This window comes from Chiloscyllium punctatum, chromosome 20, assembly GCF_047496795.1.
Source record: "Chiloscyllium punctatum isolate Juve2018m chromosome 20, sChiPun1.3, whole genome shotgun sequence".
In the NCBI taxonomy this organism is placed as follows: domain Eukaryota; kingdom Metazoa; phylum Chordata; class Chondrichthyes; order Orectolobiformes; family Hemiscylliidae; genus Chiloscyllium; species Chiloscyllium punctatum.
This window is the reverse complement of record NC_092758.1, coordinates 49,371,926-49,388,514: the sequence shown is the minus strand read 5'-3', so window position 1 is coordinate 49,388,514 and position 16,589 is coordinate 49,371,926. Positions and strand designations below refer to the sequence as shown.

Genomic DNA, 16,589 nt, shown 5'->3' with positions numbered 1-16,589 from the left:
TGCTGGTAAATCTCCCCTGCACCCTTTCCAATGCTTACACATCCTTCCTATAATACAGCGACCCCAGAACTGTACAGAATACTCCAAGTGCGGCCGCACCAGAAATTTGTACAGCTGCAACATTACCTCAAAGCTCTGAAACTCAATCCCCCTACCAATAAAAGCTAACACAAAGCATGGCTTCTTCACAACCCTATCAACCTGGGTGGCAACTTTCCGGGATCTATGTACATGGACACAGTGATCTCTCTGCTCATCCACACTGCCAAGAATCTTATTATTAGTCCAGTGCTCTGTATTCCTGTTACTCCTTCCAAAGTGAATCATCGTACACTTTTCCACATTAAACTCCATTTGCCTCCTCTCAGCCCAGCTCTGCAGCTTATCTATGTCCCTCTGTAACCTGCAACATCCTTCCGCACTATCCACAACTCCTCCAACTTTCGTGTCATCCGCAAATTTACTTACCCATCCTTCTATACCCTCATCCAGGTCAGTTATAAAAATGACAAACAGCAGCGGCCTCAAACAGATCTTTGCAGTACACCACTAGTAATGGAACTCCAGGATGAATATTTCCCATCAACCGCCAACATCTGTCTTTTTTCAGCTAGCCAGTTTCTGATCCAATCCACTAAATCACCCTCAATCTCATGCCTCCGTATTTTCTGCAAAAGCCTGTTGTGGGGAGAGTTATCAAATGCTTTACTGAAATCCATATACACCACATCAACTGCTTTACCCTCATCCACCTGTTTGGTCACCTTCTCAAATAACACAATAAGGTTTGTGAGGTACGACCTACCCTTCATAAAACCATATTGACTATTGCAGATCACATTATTTCTTTCTAGCTGATTATAAATTTAATCTCTTATAATCCTTTCCAAAACTTTATCCACAACAGAAGTAAGGCTCACTGGTCTATAATTACCAGGGTTGTCTCTACTCTCCTTGAACAAGGGGACAACATTTGCTATCCTCCAGTCTTCTGGCAGTAATACTGTAGACAATGACAACATAAAGATCAAAGCCAAAGGCTCTGCAAGCTTCTCCCTAGCTTCCCAGAGAATCCTAGGATACATCCCATCTGGCCTCGGGGACTTATTCATTTTCACACTTTCCAGCATTGCTAACACCTCCTCCTTATGAATCTCAATCCCACCTAATCTTTAGCCTGTATCTCAGTATTCTCCTTGACAACATTGTCTTTCTCCTGCATGAATACAGACAAAAAATTCATTTTGCACCTCTCCCATCTCTTTGGACTCCACATACAACTTCCCACTACTCTCCTTGACTGGTCCTAATCTTACCCTAGTCATCCTTTTATTCCTGACATACCTATAGAAAACCTTATGGTTTTCCTTGTTCCTACCTGCCAAAGCCTTTTCATATCCTCTCCTGGCTTTTCTTAACTCTCTCTTTAGGTCCTTCCTGGCTAACTTGTAACTCTCAAGCACCCTTATTTCTTTAGTAAACCACGGCTCCCTTGCTCGACCACTTCCACCCTGCCTGACAGGTACATACTTATCACGGACATGCAGTCGCTACTCCTTGAACAAGCTCCACAGTTTCATTCCCCATCCTATGCATCCTAAACTTTGGCTAATTGCATAATTGTCTTTCCCCAGCTATAACTATTGACCTGCTGTGTTTACCTACCCCTTTCCATCGCTAAAGTAAACGTAACCGAATTGTTGTCACTATCATCCAAGTACTCACCTACCTCCAAATCTAACACCTGGCCTGGTTCATTACCCAGTACCAAATCCAATGTGGCCTTGGCTCTTTTTGGCCTACCTACAAACACTCCTGTACGCACTGGACAAAAACTGACCCATCTAATGTAGTCAAATTATAGCGTTTCCAGACAATATTTGGAAAGTTAAAGTTTCCATAACAACTACTCTGTTACTTTAGCTCCAATCCAGAATCATCTTTGCTATCCTTTCTTCTACATCACTGGAACAATTCAGAGGCTGATAGAAAACTCCCAAAAGGGTGACCTTTCCTTTCCTGCTTCTAACCTCAGCCCATATCACCTTAGTAGATGAGTCCTCAAATATCATTTCTGCTACCATAGTACTGTGCTTGACTAACAATGCCACACCTTCCCTGATCTTACTGTAACATCTAAATCTGTAACAACCATTCCTGTCCATGCTTCACCTATGTCTCCGAAATGGCCACAACATTGAAGTTCTAGGTACCAATCCATATTGCAAAGTCACCCACATTAATCCAGATGCTACCGGCATTGAAGTCGATACGCTTCAAACCACCCTCCTGCCTGCTGGAACACTCATGCGACCTTGCAACCTTATTCATGACCTCACTACTCTCAACCTCCTGTACACTGGAGCAACAATTCAGGTTCCCATCCCTACTGAAATAGTTTAAACCCTCCTGAAGGGCATTAACAAAACTCCCCCACCCCACCCCAGGATATTGTTACCCCTCTGGTTCCAGTGTAGACCATCCCATTTGTCGAGGTCCCACCTACCCCAGAATGAGCCCCAATTATCTAGGTATCTGAATCCCTCCCTCCTGCACCATCCCTGTAGCCATGTGTTCAACTCCTGTGTCTCCCTATTCCTTACCTCACTAGCACGTGACATGGGTAATAAACCAAAGATAATAACTCTGTTTGTTCTATCTCTGAACTTCCACCTGAGCTCCCTGAATTTCTGCCTTAATCCCCATCCCTTTTCCTACCTATATCATTGGTGCCTATGTGGACGACGACTTGGAACTGCACCCCCTCCACCTTAAAGTTCCTGAAAACACGATCAGAGACATCATGGACCCTGGCACCGGGGGGGGGGGGGGGGGGTGCAACGCACCAATCGTGAGTCTCTCTCATCCTCACAGAATCTCCTATCTGTTCCCCCTAACTATGGAGTCCCCAATGACTAATGTTCTACTCCTCTCTGCCCTTCCCTTCTGAGCAACAGGGACAGACTCTGTGCCAGAGAACTGCACCCCATGGCTTACCCCTGGTAAGTCATCAATCCTCCCAACAGTATCCAAAACGGTATTCTTGTTATACAGAGAATGGCCACAGGGGATCCCTGCGCTGACTGCTTCTTACCCATTCTAACAGTTACCCACCTAACTTCATTTTTAGGATTAACCACCTCCCTGTATCTTTTGTCTATAACTGTCTCTGCCTCCCGAATGATCCTGAGTTCATCCACTTCCAGCTCCAGCACCCTAAAATGGGATTGTTGCAGGAATTTGGAACAGCATCATTAAGTTGGGACAGTCTGTTGGGTTTTTGGATAGGTCAATTATTCTTTATTCTGTTCTCTTTTGTTTATGTCTCATTCGGTACTCTGTAAATTAATTCTGTTTTAGAGTCATCAAGTCATAGAGATGTACAGCATGGAAACAGACCCTTTGGTCCAACCCGTCCATGTCGACCAGATATCCCAACCCAATCTAGTCCCACCTGCCAGCACCCAGCCCATATCCCTCCAAACCCTTCCTATTCATATACCCATCCAAATGTCTCTTAAATGTTGCAATTGTACCAGCCTCCACTACATCCTCTGGCAGCTCATTCCATACACGTACCACCCTCTGCGTGAAAAAGTTGCCCCGTAGGTCTCTTTTATATCTTTCCCCTCTCACCCTAAACCTATGCCCTCTAGTTCTGGACCCTCAGACCCAGGGAAAAAAACTTTTTCTATTTACCCTATCCATGCCCCTCATATATTTGTAAACCTCTATAACGTAACCCCTCAGCCTACGACGCTCCAGGGAAAAGCAGCCCCAGCCTGTTCAGCCTCTCCCTACAGCTCAAATCCTCCAACCCTGGCAACATTCTTGTAAATCTTTTCTAAATCCTTTCAAGTTTCACAGCATCTTTCCAATAGAAAGGAGACCAGAATTGCATGCAATATTCCAACAGTTTGAAACTGATGTGTTTTGACCAGCTACATCCCTCCTGGAATATCCACTGTACACCTGCTCAAAACAATGAGAAAACTTAGGGTCTGGGCTACCTTCTTGAAATGTTTTGAGACGGTCTGGCCTGTTCCATAATGGAGGTAAGCCTCCTTTGGAAGAAAACCAGCAAATGTCCAAGTGAATGGACAGTCTCAGAACCATAGTAGATAATGCACTTGTGTTGTTTGCCTGTGGTCATCTTGATCAGCTGCTAAAGACCTAGGTAGTGACAAAGATTGATCACTCTGGCTGTTTGTATTGAAAAACATGTAACAAGGCGTAGCTCAGAATGATAGCTAGCTGATCATCTAGCTGATAACAAGTCATCTGATCATTGATTGGAGTTTGAGACAGAGCAAACAGATTGCCTGTTTTGGTCTGATCATTGGCTACATCCACGTAAACTGGGTCACTTGTGATTACATGCATTGTATGGATAAGCTTATGATGTGTAACTACAATTGCCATATTTTTATAGTATACCTTGGTACTGTAAAAGAAGAATTGGGTATATCTGATTGTTGAAACGATTTTGGGTTATTGATATCCTGAGCAAACCCAATGAACCAGGGAAAATAGGAATAAAAGCCTACATCAGCATTCAAAGAGGAGTCTCACTCTCATTAATGTAGGAAATCTTCTCATACAATATCTTAACAATCAAATTAAAATGAAATTTACTTGACCCCTACCTTGTCATTACTGTGATCTTTCTACCTGAATACCCTGATATTGCCATTCCTTGACCACCTTGTGATATCACTCTCCACCTCCTACCCACCCCCAATCTCATCTCACCTTGATTAGATTTTTCCAATGACTCTCTGACTCACTGAGAAACTTCTATTAAGTTTTATAAATTTTCTTTTTATACCAAATATGTCATGAGCCCCATTCATTAGTCTCCCTTTACAACACCCAAAAGTGGGAACTGTTAGCCTATGTTTTTAATGCTTCATTAGACAGACTTCTCATACTTGAATACATGAATACACCTGGAGTATGAACTTTAATGTGTCAAACAGAAATGTTTGTTTCTGTAGTCGGCTCAAAGAAACTCTCTCACGTTCTCCTGAAGTTTGAAAAGCAAAACAATAAACATTCAATCAGACCAAGTGACTTGGGTTCTAACTCATTAATCAAGTTGATCAAAAGCAAAATAAGGAGATAGAGTGGTAAATTGTTTCAACAGATGATCGTTGATTACGGAGTCCCTAACTGGGAATACTTAATGTTCAAAAAATATACTGATTTAATGGATTTTTCAAACAATCCTAGTATTACTAAACCTGTCTAATTTAACGTATGGTTTCACTCAAGCATACATTTGTTGTTTTATATAAAAGTTAATGGATATACATAAACAGTGGCAGGTCGTTCAATTAAGTATTTTAGTAAGGCTCAGATTTCATCTCCATTTTAAATTGAATACCTGGGCATTCAAGTTCCTGGGCCTTAGGAATGCAACTTGTCTGTGCTCTCCCTACCACCACCAATCCCCACACTCTCACACTGTTTGAGATATCCTGCATCCTTTTCCAATCTCCTGTGACCGAGGTCACCACCCCTCAAGCCAAGGTATCTAACCATGTTATTATTTCCCCTCAGTCTTGTCTTTCTGATTTCCCTGACTGTCATAAAATCAATTGTTTCTTCACTTCTATTAAAAATCTATCCATTATATTATTTCTCTGAGCAAAATCCCAAGTGTTTACACATGTTCCCTTTCTAAAACTTGTTTTCTGCCACTGGGCCTACCAACTTGAATATTTTTGAGCACTTCATTTATATATTAGAATTATGGCACAGAAAAAATCCATTCAGTGAATAATGTCTGTTCTTTAACTAGAGCCAACCACTCTAATGAGCCCTTTCCATTTACTCTCAAATTATACAATAGCTTGATGTAACCACATTCACTCCTTTTTGACTCATTCTCCCTGCAAAACTTGCAGAATCTTTGTCTCTGCCTTTTGTGGTCCCTACTTCCCAAAATAAGCTCTTGTTTGACCCCAAATGCTATTTCTTGCCCATTCCCAGCTGTCAGCAACTCTTCTGTTCTTTGGCAACCACCTGCCCTCTAATGAGAAGCTTTGCTACTTCCAGATAAGTACCAAATCATAATGTTTCCCAGATCATGTAATTCCCTGCACTGCTTTCATGTGCATTTCATTTATTTCACCTGTCCTACTGAAGCTATTTTGCTATCCCAGTCCTCTCAATTAGAACTAGATCTCAACAACAGAGACACCTTCATATAATCAACAGCTCAACACCATTATCTCTTTCTATTACTGCTAATAGTAATACCTTACATATGCCAGACCTTCAATCTGTCATTTCCTCCTAACTCCCAATTTCATCCTCCAATCCATCCAAGTACTAACAGAAAACTGCCCTACTAACCCTAACTCTGTTGCATATTCCCTTCATCAAATCCTTCTTCCCTATGTATTCAGAGGGTCCGCAATCTACTAATCTTAACTACAGATTATACTCTTGCAGTGTTGCTAAATGGAAGATATAGAATGTGAGAAATAAATAGCAACATCTTTAAAAAGAATGTCCATAATACAGAGGAGGATGTGCTGGACATCTTAAAATGCATCAAGGTGGATAAATCCCCAGGACCTGATCAGGTATACCTAGAATGCTGTGGGAAGCTAGGGAAGTGATTACTAGGCCAATTGCTGAGAGATTTATATCATCGATAGTCACAGGTGAGGTGCTGGAAGACTGGATGTTGGCTAACATGGTGCCACTATTTAAGAAAACTGGTAAGGAAAAGCCAGGAAACTATGAACTGGTAAGTCTGACATCAGTGGAAGGCAAGTTGTTGGAGGGAATCCTAAAAGACAGGATTAACATATATTTGGAAATGCAAGGACTGATTAGAGATAGTCAACATGGCTTTGTGCGTGGGAAATCACGTTTCACGGACTTGAGTTTTTTGAAGACGTAACAAAGAGGATTGCTGAAGGCGGGGCAGTGGACATGATCACTGTGGACTTCAGTAAGGCATTTGACAAGTTTTCTCATGGTACACTGCTTAGAAAGGCTAGATCTCATGGAATACAGGGAGAATTATTGGGTAAAGAACTGCTTTGAAGGTAGAAGACAGAAGATGGTGGTGGAGGATTGCTTTTCAGACAGGAGGACTGTTTTGAGTGGTGTACCACAAGGATCAATGCTGGGTCTACTGCTTTTTTCATTTATATAAATGATTTCGTTGTGACCATAGGAGATATGGTTAGTAAGTTTGCAGATGACACCAAAATTGTAGGTGTAGTGGATAGCGAAGAAGGTTACCTCAGAGTACAACGGGCTCTTGATCAGATGGGTCAATGGGCCAAGGAGTGGCAGATGGAGAATTTAGAATTTAGAGAAATGTGAGTTGCTACATTTTGGAAAGGCAAATTAGGGCAGGACTTATACACTTAATAATAAGGTCATGGGGAGTGTTGCTAAGCAAAGTGACCTTGGAGTACAGGTTCATAGTTCCAAGAAAGTGGAGACCCAGGTAGACAGGATAGTCAAGATGGCATTTGGTATGCTTGTCTTTATTGGTCAGTGCATTGAGTTAGGAGTTGGAAGGTCATATTGCGGCTGTACAGGACATTGGTTAGGCCACTTTTGGCATACTACATGCAATTCTGGTCTCCTTCTATGGAAGGATTGTGAAACTTGAAAGAGTTCATTAAAGATTTCCAAGGATATTGCCAATGTGAAGGGAAGGGCTGAATATACTAGGGCTATTTTTTCCTGAAGCATTGGCGATTGAGAGGTGACCTTATAGGGCTTTCTCTGGGGTGGGGGAGTCAGGAACTAGAGGGCATAGATTTAAGGTGAGAGGGGAATGATTTGAAAGGGACCGAAGGGGCAACTTTTTTTCACACAGGGTGGTACATGTATGGAATGAGCTGCCAGTGGAAGTGATGGAGGCTGATACAATTACAACATTTAAAAGGCATCTGATTGTGCACATGAATAGGAAGCATTGAGAGGGATTTGGGCCAAATTCTGGAAAATGGGGCTAGATTAGTTTAGGATATCTGGTCAACAAGGATGATTGGGACTGAAGATTTGTTTCCATGCTGTACAGTGCTATGACTCCATATCACATGGTTCTGTGATATTGTAGACTCGAGAACTTTATTAATTGTTAATGGATTGAAAGAATCAACAAAAAAACTGTTCCGAACAAGAATCAATAATTACTCCACCTGGAATAAATATGAAAAGACAAAGACAAACCTATCCAGTAATTGAAAGTAGTTAGCCATGTCTGGAAGTGAAGGCTGTGTAGAAACAAACTACTTAGACACCTTCTTGATAAACTGGATGCTTTGTGCCACAAGGATAACTGGTTGACCCGCGGAAGAACTTAAGGAGTTAATCACAAGAAAGCTGTGTTTTCGAACAACCAGTCAATGCCAAATGTACGAAGAAACAAAGAAATTACTTTTGATGAGGAAGCCAGCTGCACCCTTGCAGTAGTTTGAGTGAAAGTGCTTTTACGAAATCATCAATATATCACCTCAGAGACCCAAGGATGAAAGTCTGCATAAGAATCGAACACTAGAACAACTCAACAGCAGAACTCCAAAAAACACCACTGCAGAAGGATGGAAGCCTAGAAACTTCCAGGAACTGATCTCTGTTGGATGAAGGCTGGTCGAGTTTTCACCACTCATTGGCTAATAGCTATGTTGCATTGCAGGCTTATATTTGTTTGCTTAAGGGGTCTTCTGTTTGGCTGCGACGTGCAATAAAGTTTAAATTATTGTTTCAAAACTTGGTTGTCTGTGAGATTTCTTAATAAGTAGACAAAGTTAAAGGAAATTTACAGTTCAGTCTGTATTTTAATTCAAATCACTGCCTTCCCTGTTTATATATTTCTTGCAACACTAATCCCACTTCCTTAATTTCTCCTCATCATGGTTTCACCAATCCCAGCGGAACTTTTCTGAGTCGTTCTTCTGTACATGGTAACAGAGACCATTGAATACTTTGAAGGATATATAGAGAATAAAGTGCAGGAGTGATACTTGCAGGAAAAAGAGAATGCAACAATGAAAAGAAATTGGACACAACAAAACAGATACCACAATGCAAGAGTGTGCTACAGGCATACAAAGAAAGGAAGATTCACCAAAAGGATTATACAATGGCAAAGAGGCTAAGACTGAGAGAGATTATATTTTGTACATGAGTAATCAGTGATATTCTATTGTGTATAACCTTATAATGCTTCTGCTTAACATGATATAGCTCTTCATTTGTTGCAACTAGTTCCATAGGGAACCCACTGTGTATAAATTTCTGATAATTTTCATCATAAGATACAAACTATCAACCTCATTTGAAGTAGTCATGTACTAAGATAAATTATATTTATATTGCAGTGATATTATTAAGTTTCATATAACAAAACTAAAATAAAATAACTAATTTGTTTCAACTGGTATCATGAAATTAATGTATTATTTGAAAGCTCAAATTATATAAAACTATTCACAAATTAGTTGTATAAATGCTAATTACTGCCTCCAACAATTGCCAATGTTCACTGAGTACTTCAACATTACTTTAGTAGGAATAAATATTTATATTACTTAAGGGGTTGATGGTGGAAAAGCAATGGCAGTCATTTAGAGAACACAGAGATGAACTTCCACAATTGTACATCTCTATCTGGCAAATAAATAAAACAGGCAAGGTGGCTCAACTATAGCTAACAAGGGAAATCGGAGATAATGTTAAAGCCAAAGAGGAGGTGTATAAATTAGTCAGAAAAAGCAGCAATCCTGAGGACTGAGTGAAGTTTAAATTCAGCAGAGAAGGATAAAGGATTTAATACATAAGGGGAAAATAAAATATGAAAGCAAACTTGCAGAAAACGTACAAACATACGTGAAGAGAAAAAGATTAATGAGGACAAATGTAGGTCTATTCCAGTTAGAATCAGGAGAAATCATAATGGACAACAAAGTGATGACAGATCAGTTGAACAAATACTTTGGATCTGTCTTCAGTAAGGAAGACACAAGTAATCTTCGGGGGATGGAAGGTCAAGCATGAAGAAGGAACTAAAGGAAATCCTTACTAGTCAGGAATTGGTATTGGGGAAATTGATGGGATTAATACCTTAAGTCCCCACGGTCTGATGTTCTGTATCCCCGGGTACTTAAGGAAGTGGCCGTAGAAGTAGCAGACACATTGGTGTTAATTTTCCATCATTTTGTAGACTCTGGAAAAGTTCCAATGCACTGGATGGTAGCTAATGTAACCCCACTCTGTTTAAAAAAAAGTGGAGGGACAGATCAAATGGAGAATTTTAGGCCAATTCGCCTAACTTCAATGGTGTGGAAAATGCTGGAGTCAATTATTCAGGACATCATTGCTGAGCATTTAGAAAGCGGTGACAGATTCGGCCCAAGTCAGCAGGGGTTCACTCAGGGGAAATCATGCTTGACAAATTTTATGGACATTTTTGATTATGTGACCCAGTAGAGTAGACAAAGGTTAATGAGTAGATGGTGTACATCTGGACTTTAGAAAGACTTTTACCAAGGTTCCACACCAGAGAATAGTAAGGAAAATTAAAGCTCATGGTATTGGAAGTAATGTATTGTTATGGATGGAGGACTGGTTGGCAGAAGAGTTGAAATAAACAGGTCCTTTTCAGAATGGCAGGCAGTGATGAGTGGGGTATTGTAGGGTTCAGTATTTGAACCCCAGCTGTTCATTATATACACTAGTGATTTGGATGAAGGAATTGAATGCAATATCATCAAACTTTCATGTGATACTAAGCTGGGTAGCATTGTGTAATGTGAAGAGGATGCTAAGAGGCTGCAGGATGACTTGGACAGACTGGCTGAGTGGGAAAATACTTGGCAAATGTAATATAATGTGGATAAATGTGAGGTTATCCACTTTGATCACAAAAAGCAAATTGTTATCTGAGTGGTGGCAGTTTAGGATAAGGTGGGGTGCAATGCGACCTGGGTGTCATGGTGGAACTGCTGCTGAAGGATGACATGCAGGTGCAACAAGCAGTGAAGAAAGCTATTGGCATGCTGGCCTTCACAACAAGAAGATTTGAGTATCAGAGTAAGGATGTCTTGCAGCAGTTATACAGGGTGAGGCCATACCTTGATGATTGTGTGCAGTTTTGGTCTCCCAGTTTGAGGAAGGATATTCTTGCTATTGAGGGAGTCTAGTGAAGGTTCATCAGACTGATTCCTGGGATGGCAGGACTGACATATGAGGAAAGACTTCTCAACTGGGCTTGTACTTACTGGAATTTAGAAGAATTGGGGGGTGGAATCTCATACATACATATAAATTCCTAGTGGGACTGTACAGGATAGATGTGGGGAAAATATTGAGGAAGTCCAGAACTAAGGGATAAGCCATTTAGGACTGAGACGAGGAAACATTTCTTCCTTCAGAGAGTTGTGAAACTGTGGAATTCTCTCCCACATGAAGCTGCTGAGGGCAGTTCATTAGATATAGTCAAGAGGGAACTGAACATGCCTTAGCAGCGAGAAAACAGGATTGGGATACTGAGATTGGATGACCAGCCATGATCATATTGAATAGTGGTGCAGAGTCAAAGGCCTGAAAGGGTTACTTCTGCACTTATTTTCTATGTTTCTGTAATTGGTACTCAGTACATTTATACATTGGTTTTATTTGTTTTTAACCATAATAAATATTCAAGCAACAAGTGTTAATTTTGAGGAAATCTATCATCATCATCATCTAGTGAAGATTCTGACTCTGAGACTTGCTGCTATAAACATGTTTCATACTGCAGAACGCTGCATAGCTATACCAATTTTAAGCCAGCTGTGAGAGTGCAAGACTGTTTATTTTCAGCTCTGAAACTTATACTAATGATTACTTTTGTTGTTATTACCTTCCCCGGTGTCAGTGGAAAGCAGTTTGTACAAAAACAATTTAGTCTGTTCACAACTTTAATTTACCTAATAGACTAAAATGCCAGCACCATTGACATGTCTGAAAGGTAACAGATTTGGTGATGTGGGTTGCCTCTGACAGGAACAATACTGTTACATTTGCATTGAGTTATTGTTAACATCAACAGTACCATTGAAAATCAGCTCCTAGTAAAAACGGAGCATTAGAAACCTGTTAATGTCAATGTTCTGTAGAATGTTATTTGACCTGATTAAAACTTACTTCTTCCACAATTGGAAATGAAACAGTGCAACACAAGTGAATGTTAAGAGCACAGAACATCGGAGAAGCATGAGCTCCAAAACACACACACTACTGCTGTCAGAGGATTTCTTACGTAATGTTAAAGATTTAAGAAGGCATTCTTTAGGAGGTCAGGTGGCAGACCCATCAATAGGGGCATACATAACTATGCACAATTCTTGGAACTGCTCCAGAATAACACTGTTAGAATTGTAAAATGTGCCATTTGTTGCAAAGAGATTTGTAGTGAACGTGATTATGACATGTGACTTTCTTTTTTACATTCAGCTCCATCCAGGGTTCTGCCATTTCTGTTCATTAGGTATCCAGTGATATACATTATAAGGAACTGACACTCAATATTTTGAATCTTATGCAAAAGATCACAGAAACCCAATATCTTGAATAGATAAATAACCATTGAATTTGCCCCAGAACGCACTTGCAGGGATTGTAAAGTCTAGTTAAAAAAAAGAAAATGTAGGAAGTTGCAGATTCACCATTAAAGAGTATGACATAGTGGAGGTAAAAAGAAACCCAACTTGCTTTCATCCACAATAAAAAGACCTAAGCTGTATTGCAGGAGGGGCAGAAAAAAGCATAATGTTTGAGACAGATGGCAATAAAAATATAATTGCAAACTGCAAAATGGGCAATCTCAAACTAACTGAATCCAATCATCCAGGTTCCTTGTACTTGGCTGCAAGTGAAGAAAAGATTTGCTGGTGAGATGTGAATTGGCACAGAAAGGGTTACATCATGAGGAATCAAAATTGAACTTCTGGAAAATTAAATTCAATATTGTGTACTTTTGGATTGATCATTTAGTGGAACTAGCCCTAAACCTTATTGAAATGTTTTGTCAGAATGTAAAATCTGATGCAGCTTTAGTGAAAGCAGGACATATGGCCATTTATCTTCCTCTCCTTGTCTGTAATCTACATTATCAATAACTCATGTGACATTGCTATCCTTGTTTACTTTGATTGTGATGACACTCTTGTAGTTTTTAGGTTGACAGCTTATCTTTCTTCCTTTCAGCTTCTGAAAGTTTTGTTGAAAGGAGGTTACATAATTTTTAGCTTGGCAAGATTATCTTTCAAACAATATTGTCTGTCCAAGGGAGCTTTGAAAGTGGATATACTGCACTCATGTTCTATTTTGTACATGACAAAATTAAACCCTTTGTCAAGAAAGTATTTTCAATTACGGGCTTTTTGACAGGGCTGTGAGACAATGCAGTAAACTCTTTCATCATGACACACAACATGAAAACACGAATGTGACCGAGATGGCAGTGGAATGGGACTTCTAAGTCTGGGACTCATCTGCTCTGCCTGTTTTTCTTTTTGTTTCTTTTCTTTTTTTCTCTCTCTTTTCTTGATTTTTCTTCTCTCTATTCTTGTTTTTTTTCCTTCTCTCTTACCTTTCATCCCCTGTGAAGAGCTTGGCCAGCGATGGCGGCAGTAGGTTATCTCAGTATGGACTCGAGTGAGCCTGCGCAGACTCCAGTGAGCCCTGACTGCCTTTTCCATGGTGAGTGCAGGGCCCAGAATTGGCAGCAGCTACGTCAGCAGTGGTGATGTCCATGGTGTTGCCTCAGTGGGGAAAGATGGCATCCGAGGATCAGGAATCTCATCATTGATTGGATCCAGTGATGGCGGCGGAAAGTATAGCGGTGGTTGGGCATCATGGTGACATCAGTGAGGTGGGATATAGCTCCATTGGTGGGTCTGGCACAGGTGGTTGGTTAGGCAGTGGCAGAGGAGAATTGGCCCAGCAGCAAAAGATTGCACCTACAGAGTGATAACTCTGACATTGGTTGGGCCCAGCACAGACAGCAGCGAGGTGGTGGTGGTGCTCCTGAGGTGGTTCAGGACTCATATGGGAGGCAGTGGAATGTTGATGGACTTCTCTTTAAGCTATAACTTTTCAATTTTTTCTTATTTTTAAACTATTCAAAATGGCACCAGGTCATGGTGACAAATGGAAACTTTTCACTTTGTTTTACTGTATTTCTCATTGCAGAATACACGTGGCAATAAAAAATATTCAAATTCAAAAACATTTATTTCATTCCTCCTTAGTGATATTCTAAATCTCTACTCCAATGCTGTCATTGAAGGTTTGAAGAATGTATTTAAGTAATTTCAGTTTTCAGCCAGAAGCAACCACAAAAGAAGGTTCCATAAATCAAATTATCACAATATTGGCAAATTATTAGTAAGATGGTACAAGCTGAATACAATTTCATTGATTGAAAGTATGAGTCTTTAAATGAGAAGTGTTTCTGTCTGATTCAGTTTTTATATTAAATTTAGCATTTCAAATTATTTTTGATCATAATTATGTTTCTCACTCTTGTCTTAGGCCACTAGTGCAACATTTTGATTTTGTTTCGTGTTCCCTGGTACTTCAGTTTTAGTTCTTACACTTTTAGTGCTGGAGAAAGTGCCTACATTAGGATATTCCTCCTCAGCATGAGTCCCTCTTGATGATGAGGTTCCTGCCAGGAACTTACTGTGCATATTAATCAGCCCAAGGACCAGTTTCAGTGCAAAGTTGAGGCATTGTGCATGTTTCCTGCCTCATAACAATCCTGGTAGCATACACAACCCATGTCAGACTCTTAATAATGCCATATTGTAATTACAGTGGCAGAAGATATCAGTGTCACCAGTTACTAAAACTGAACAGACGCCTCAGAATTTTAACTGAGCCTCCTTGTTATTACCTTGATTTAATCTAGACAGATATTAGCAGGAATTTAAGTCATAATCTGTAAAAATGTTGAGGTTTTTACCTTTGCCAGATTGAATACTTAAACTAAAATAGCTTTTTAATAAAAAATATTCATATGATCATTACAATTATCAACAGAACTGGTTTCATAACAGTGCAGATTGACTAAATAATAATTCTTGTTTCTGATTTGGAGATCTGCGGAAGAACTTTGAACAAGAACCATTAGGCAAAGAGGTTCCTTTGGACCAAGAGGTTTTACTCCATTGTCGACCTCCAGAGGGCATTCCATCAGCAAAAGTAAGTAAAAGCGCCTTTCTATGACTCTATGACTGACTACTAGCTAAATGAAAAGAAACAAACTCAAGCATGAGAATGTAATTTAGTGTTCATCCTAAGTTATAATTTTAAAAATGAGTCCTTAATACTAAGTTCAACATATCTAGTTCCAAGTAGCTTAAGAAGTAGCAGTAAGTTCAAAGCATTGAACACAAGAAACTGAATATGTCACAATCATGTTTATGCAAATATCCACCCTCTAATCCAGGCAGCATCCTGGTAAACCTCTTCTGCACTCCCTCCAAAACATCCACATCCTTACTGTAATGTGGTAACCAGAATTGAATGCATTACTCTAAGTGTGGCCTCACCAAAGTCTTGTAAAGCTGCAACATGACATCCTGATACTTGTACTCAATCCCCAGCCAATGAAGGCAAGCGTGCCATATGCCTTCTTTACCATCCTATCTAATTGCATGGCCACTTTCAGAGAGCTGTGGGCATGAACCCCAAAATCCTTCAGTACATCAATGCTGTGTAGAGTCCTGCCATTAACTGTATGCTTTTCCTGAACATTTGATCTCCCAAAATGCAGCACCTCACACGTACCTGGATTAAACTCTATCTGTCATTTCTCCGTCCATATCTGCAACTGATCTATATTCTACCGTGTCCTTCCACAACCTTCTACACTGTCTATAACTCCACTGATCTTTGTATCATCTGCAAACTTACTAACCCAGCTATTCACGTTTTCATTCAAATCATTTATATATTTCACAAACACCAGAGGCCTCAGTAATGATCATTGTGAAACACCATCAGTCACAGACCTCCAGTCTGAAACATGCCCTTCCACCACGACCTTCTGCCTTCTATGAGCAAACCAATTCTGAATCCATGTGGCCAAGTCACCATGCATCTTAATTTTCTGAATAAGTCTACCATAAGGGACCTTGTCGAAAGCCTTACTAAAATCCATGTAAACACCGTCCACCGGATCCTCATCAATCATCATCTTCACCTACTTAAAATTCAATCAAGTCAAAAAGATATGACCTGCCCTGTTCAAAGCCACACTGACTATCCTTAATTAGGTCATGTTTTTCCAAATGTGTGTAAATCCTATCCTTAAGAATTCTCTCCAATAGCTTCCAAAACATCAATGGATTATCCCTATTTCCCTTTTCAAACAGAGGAACAACATTTAACTACTCTCCTCTGGGACTTCTCGAGTGGCTAGCCAGAAGACAAAGATCTTGGCCCTAGCAATCTCCTCTCTTGCCTCTCTCAGTAACTTCGGGTAGATAGCATCGGACTATGGGGCCGTATTCACCTTAATGCTCTTCAAGAGATCCAATCCCACTTCTTTCTTGATCTGA

General features: G+C 40.2%; 1 protein-coding gene across 4 annotated transcripts in view; it reads left to right on the top strand.

Annotated features, from left to right (window-relative positions):
* unc5a (unc-5 netrin receptor A) overlaps positions 1–16,589 on the top strand; it is a 586,231-nt gene that overhangs the window by 372,275 nt on the left and 197,367 nt on the right. For all 4 annotated transcript variants that reach the window (XM_072590883.1, XM_072590882.1, XM_072590885.1 and 1 more), the window contains exon 4: positions 15,125–15,228. In XM_072590883.1, the coding sequence (XP_072446984.1) occupies positions 15,125–15,228 (104 nt within the window). The remainder of the gene's footprint in view (positions 1–15,124; positions 15,229–16,589) is intronic.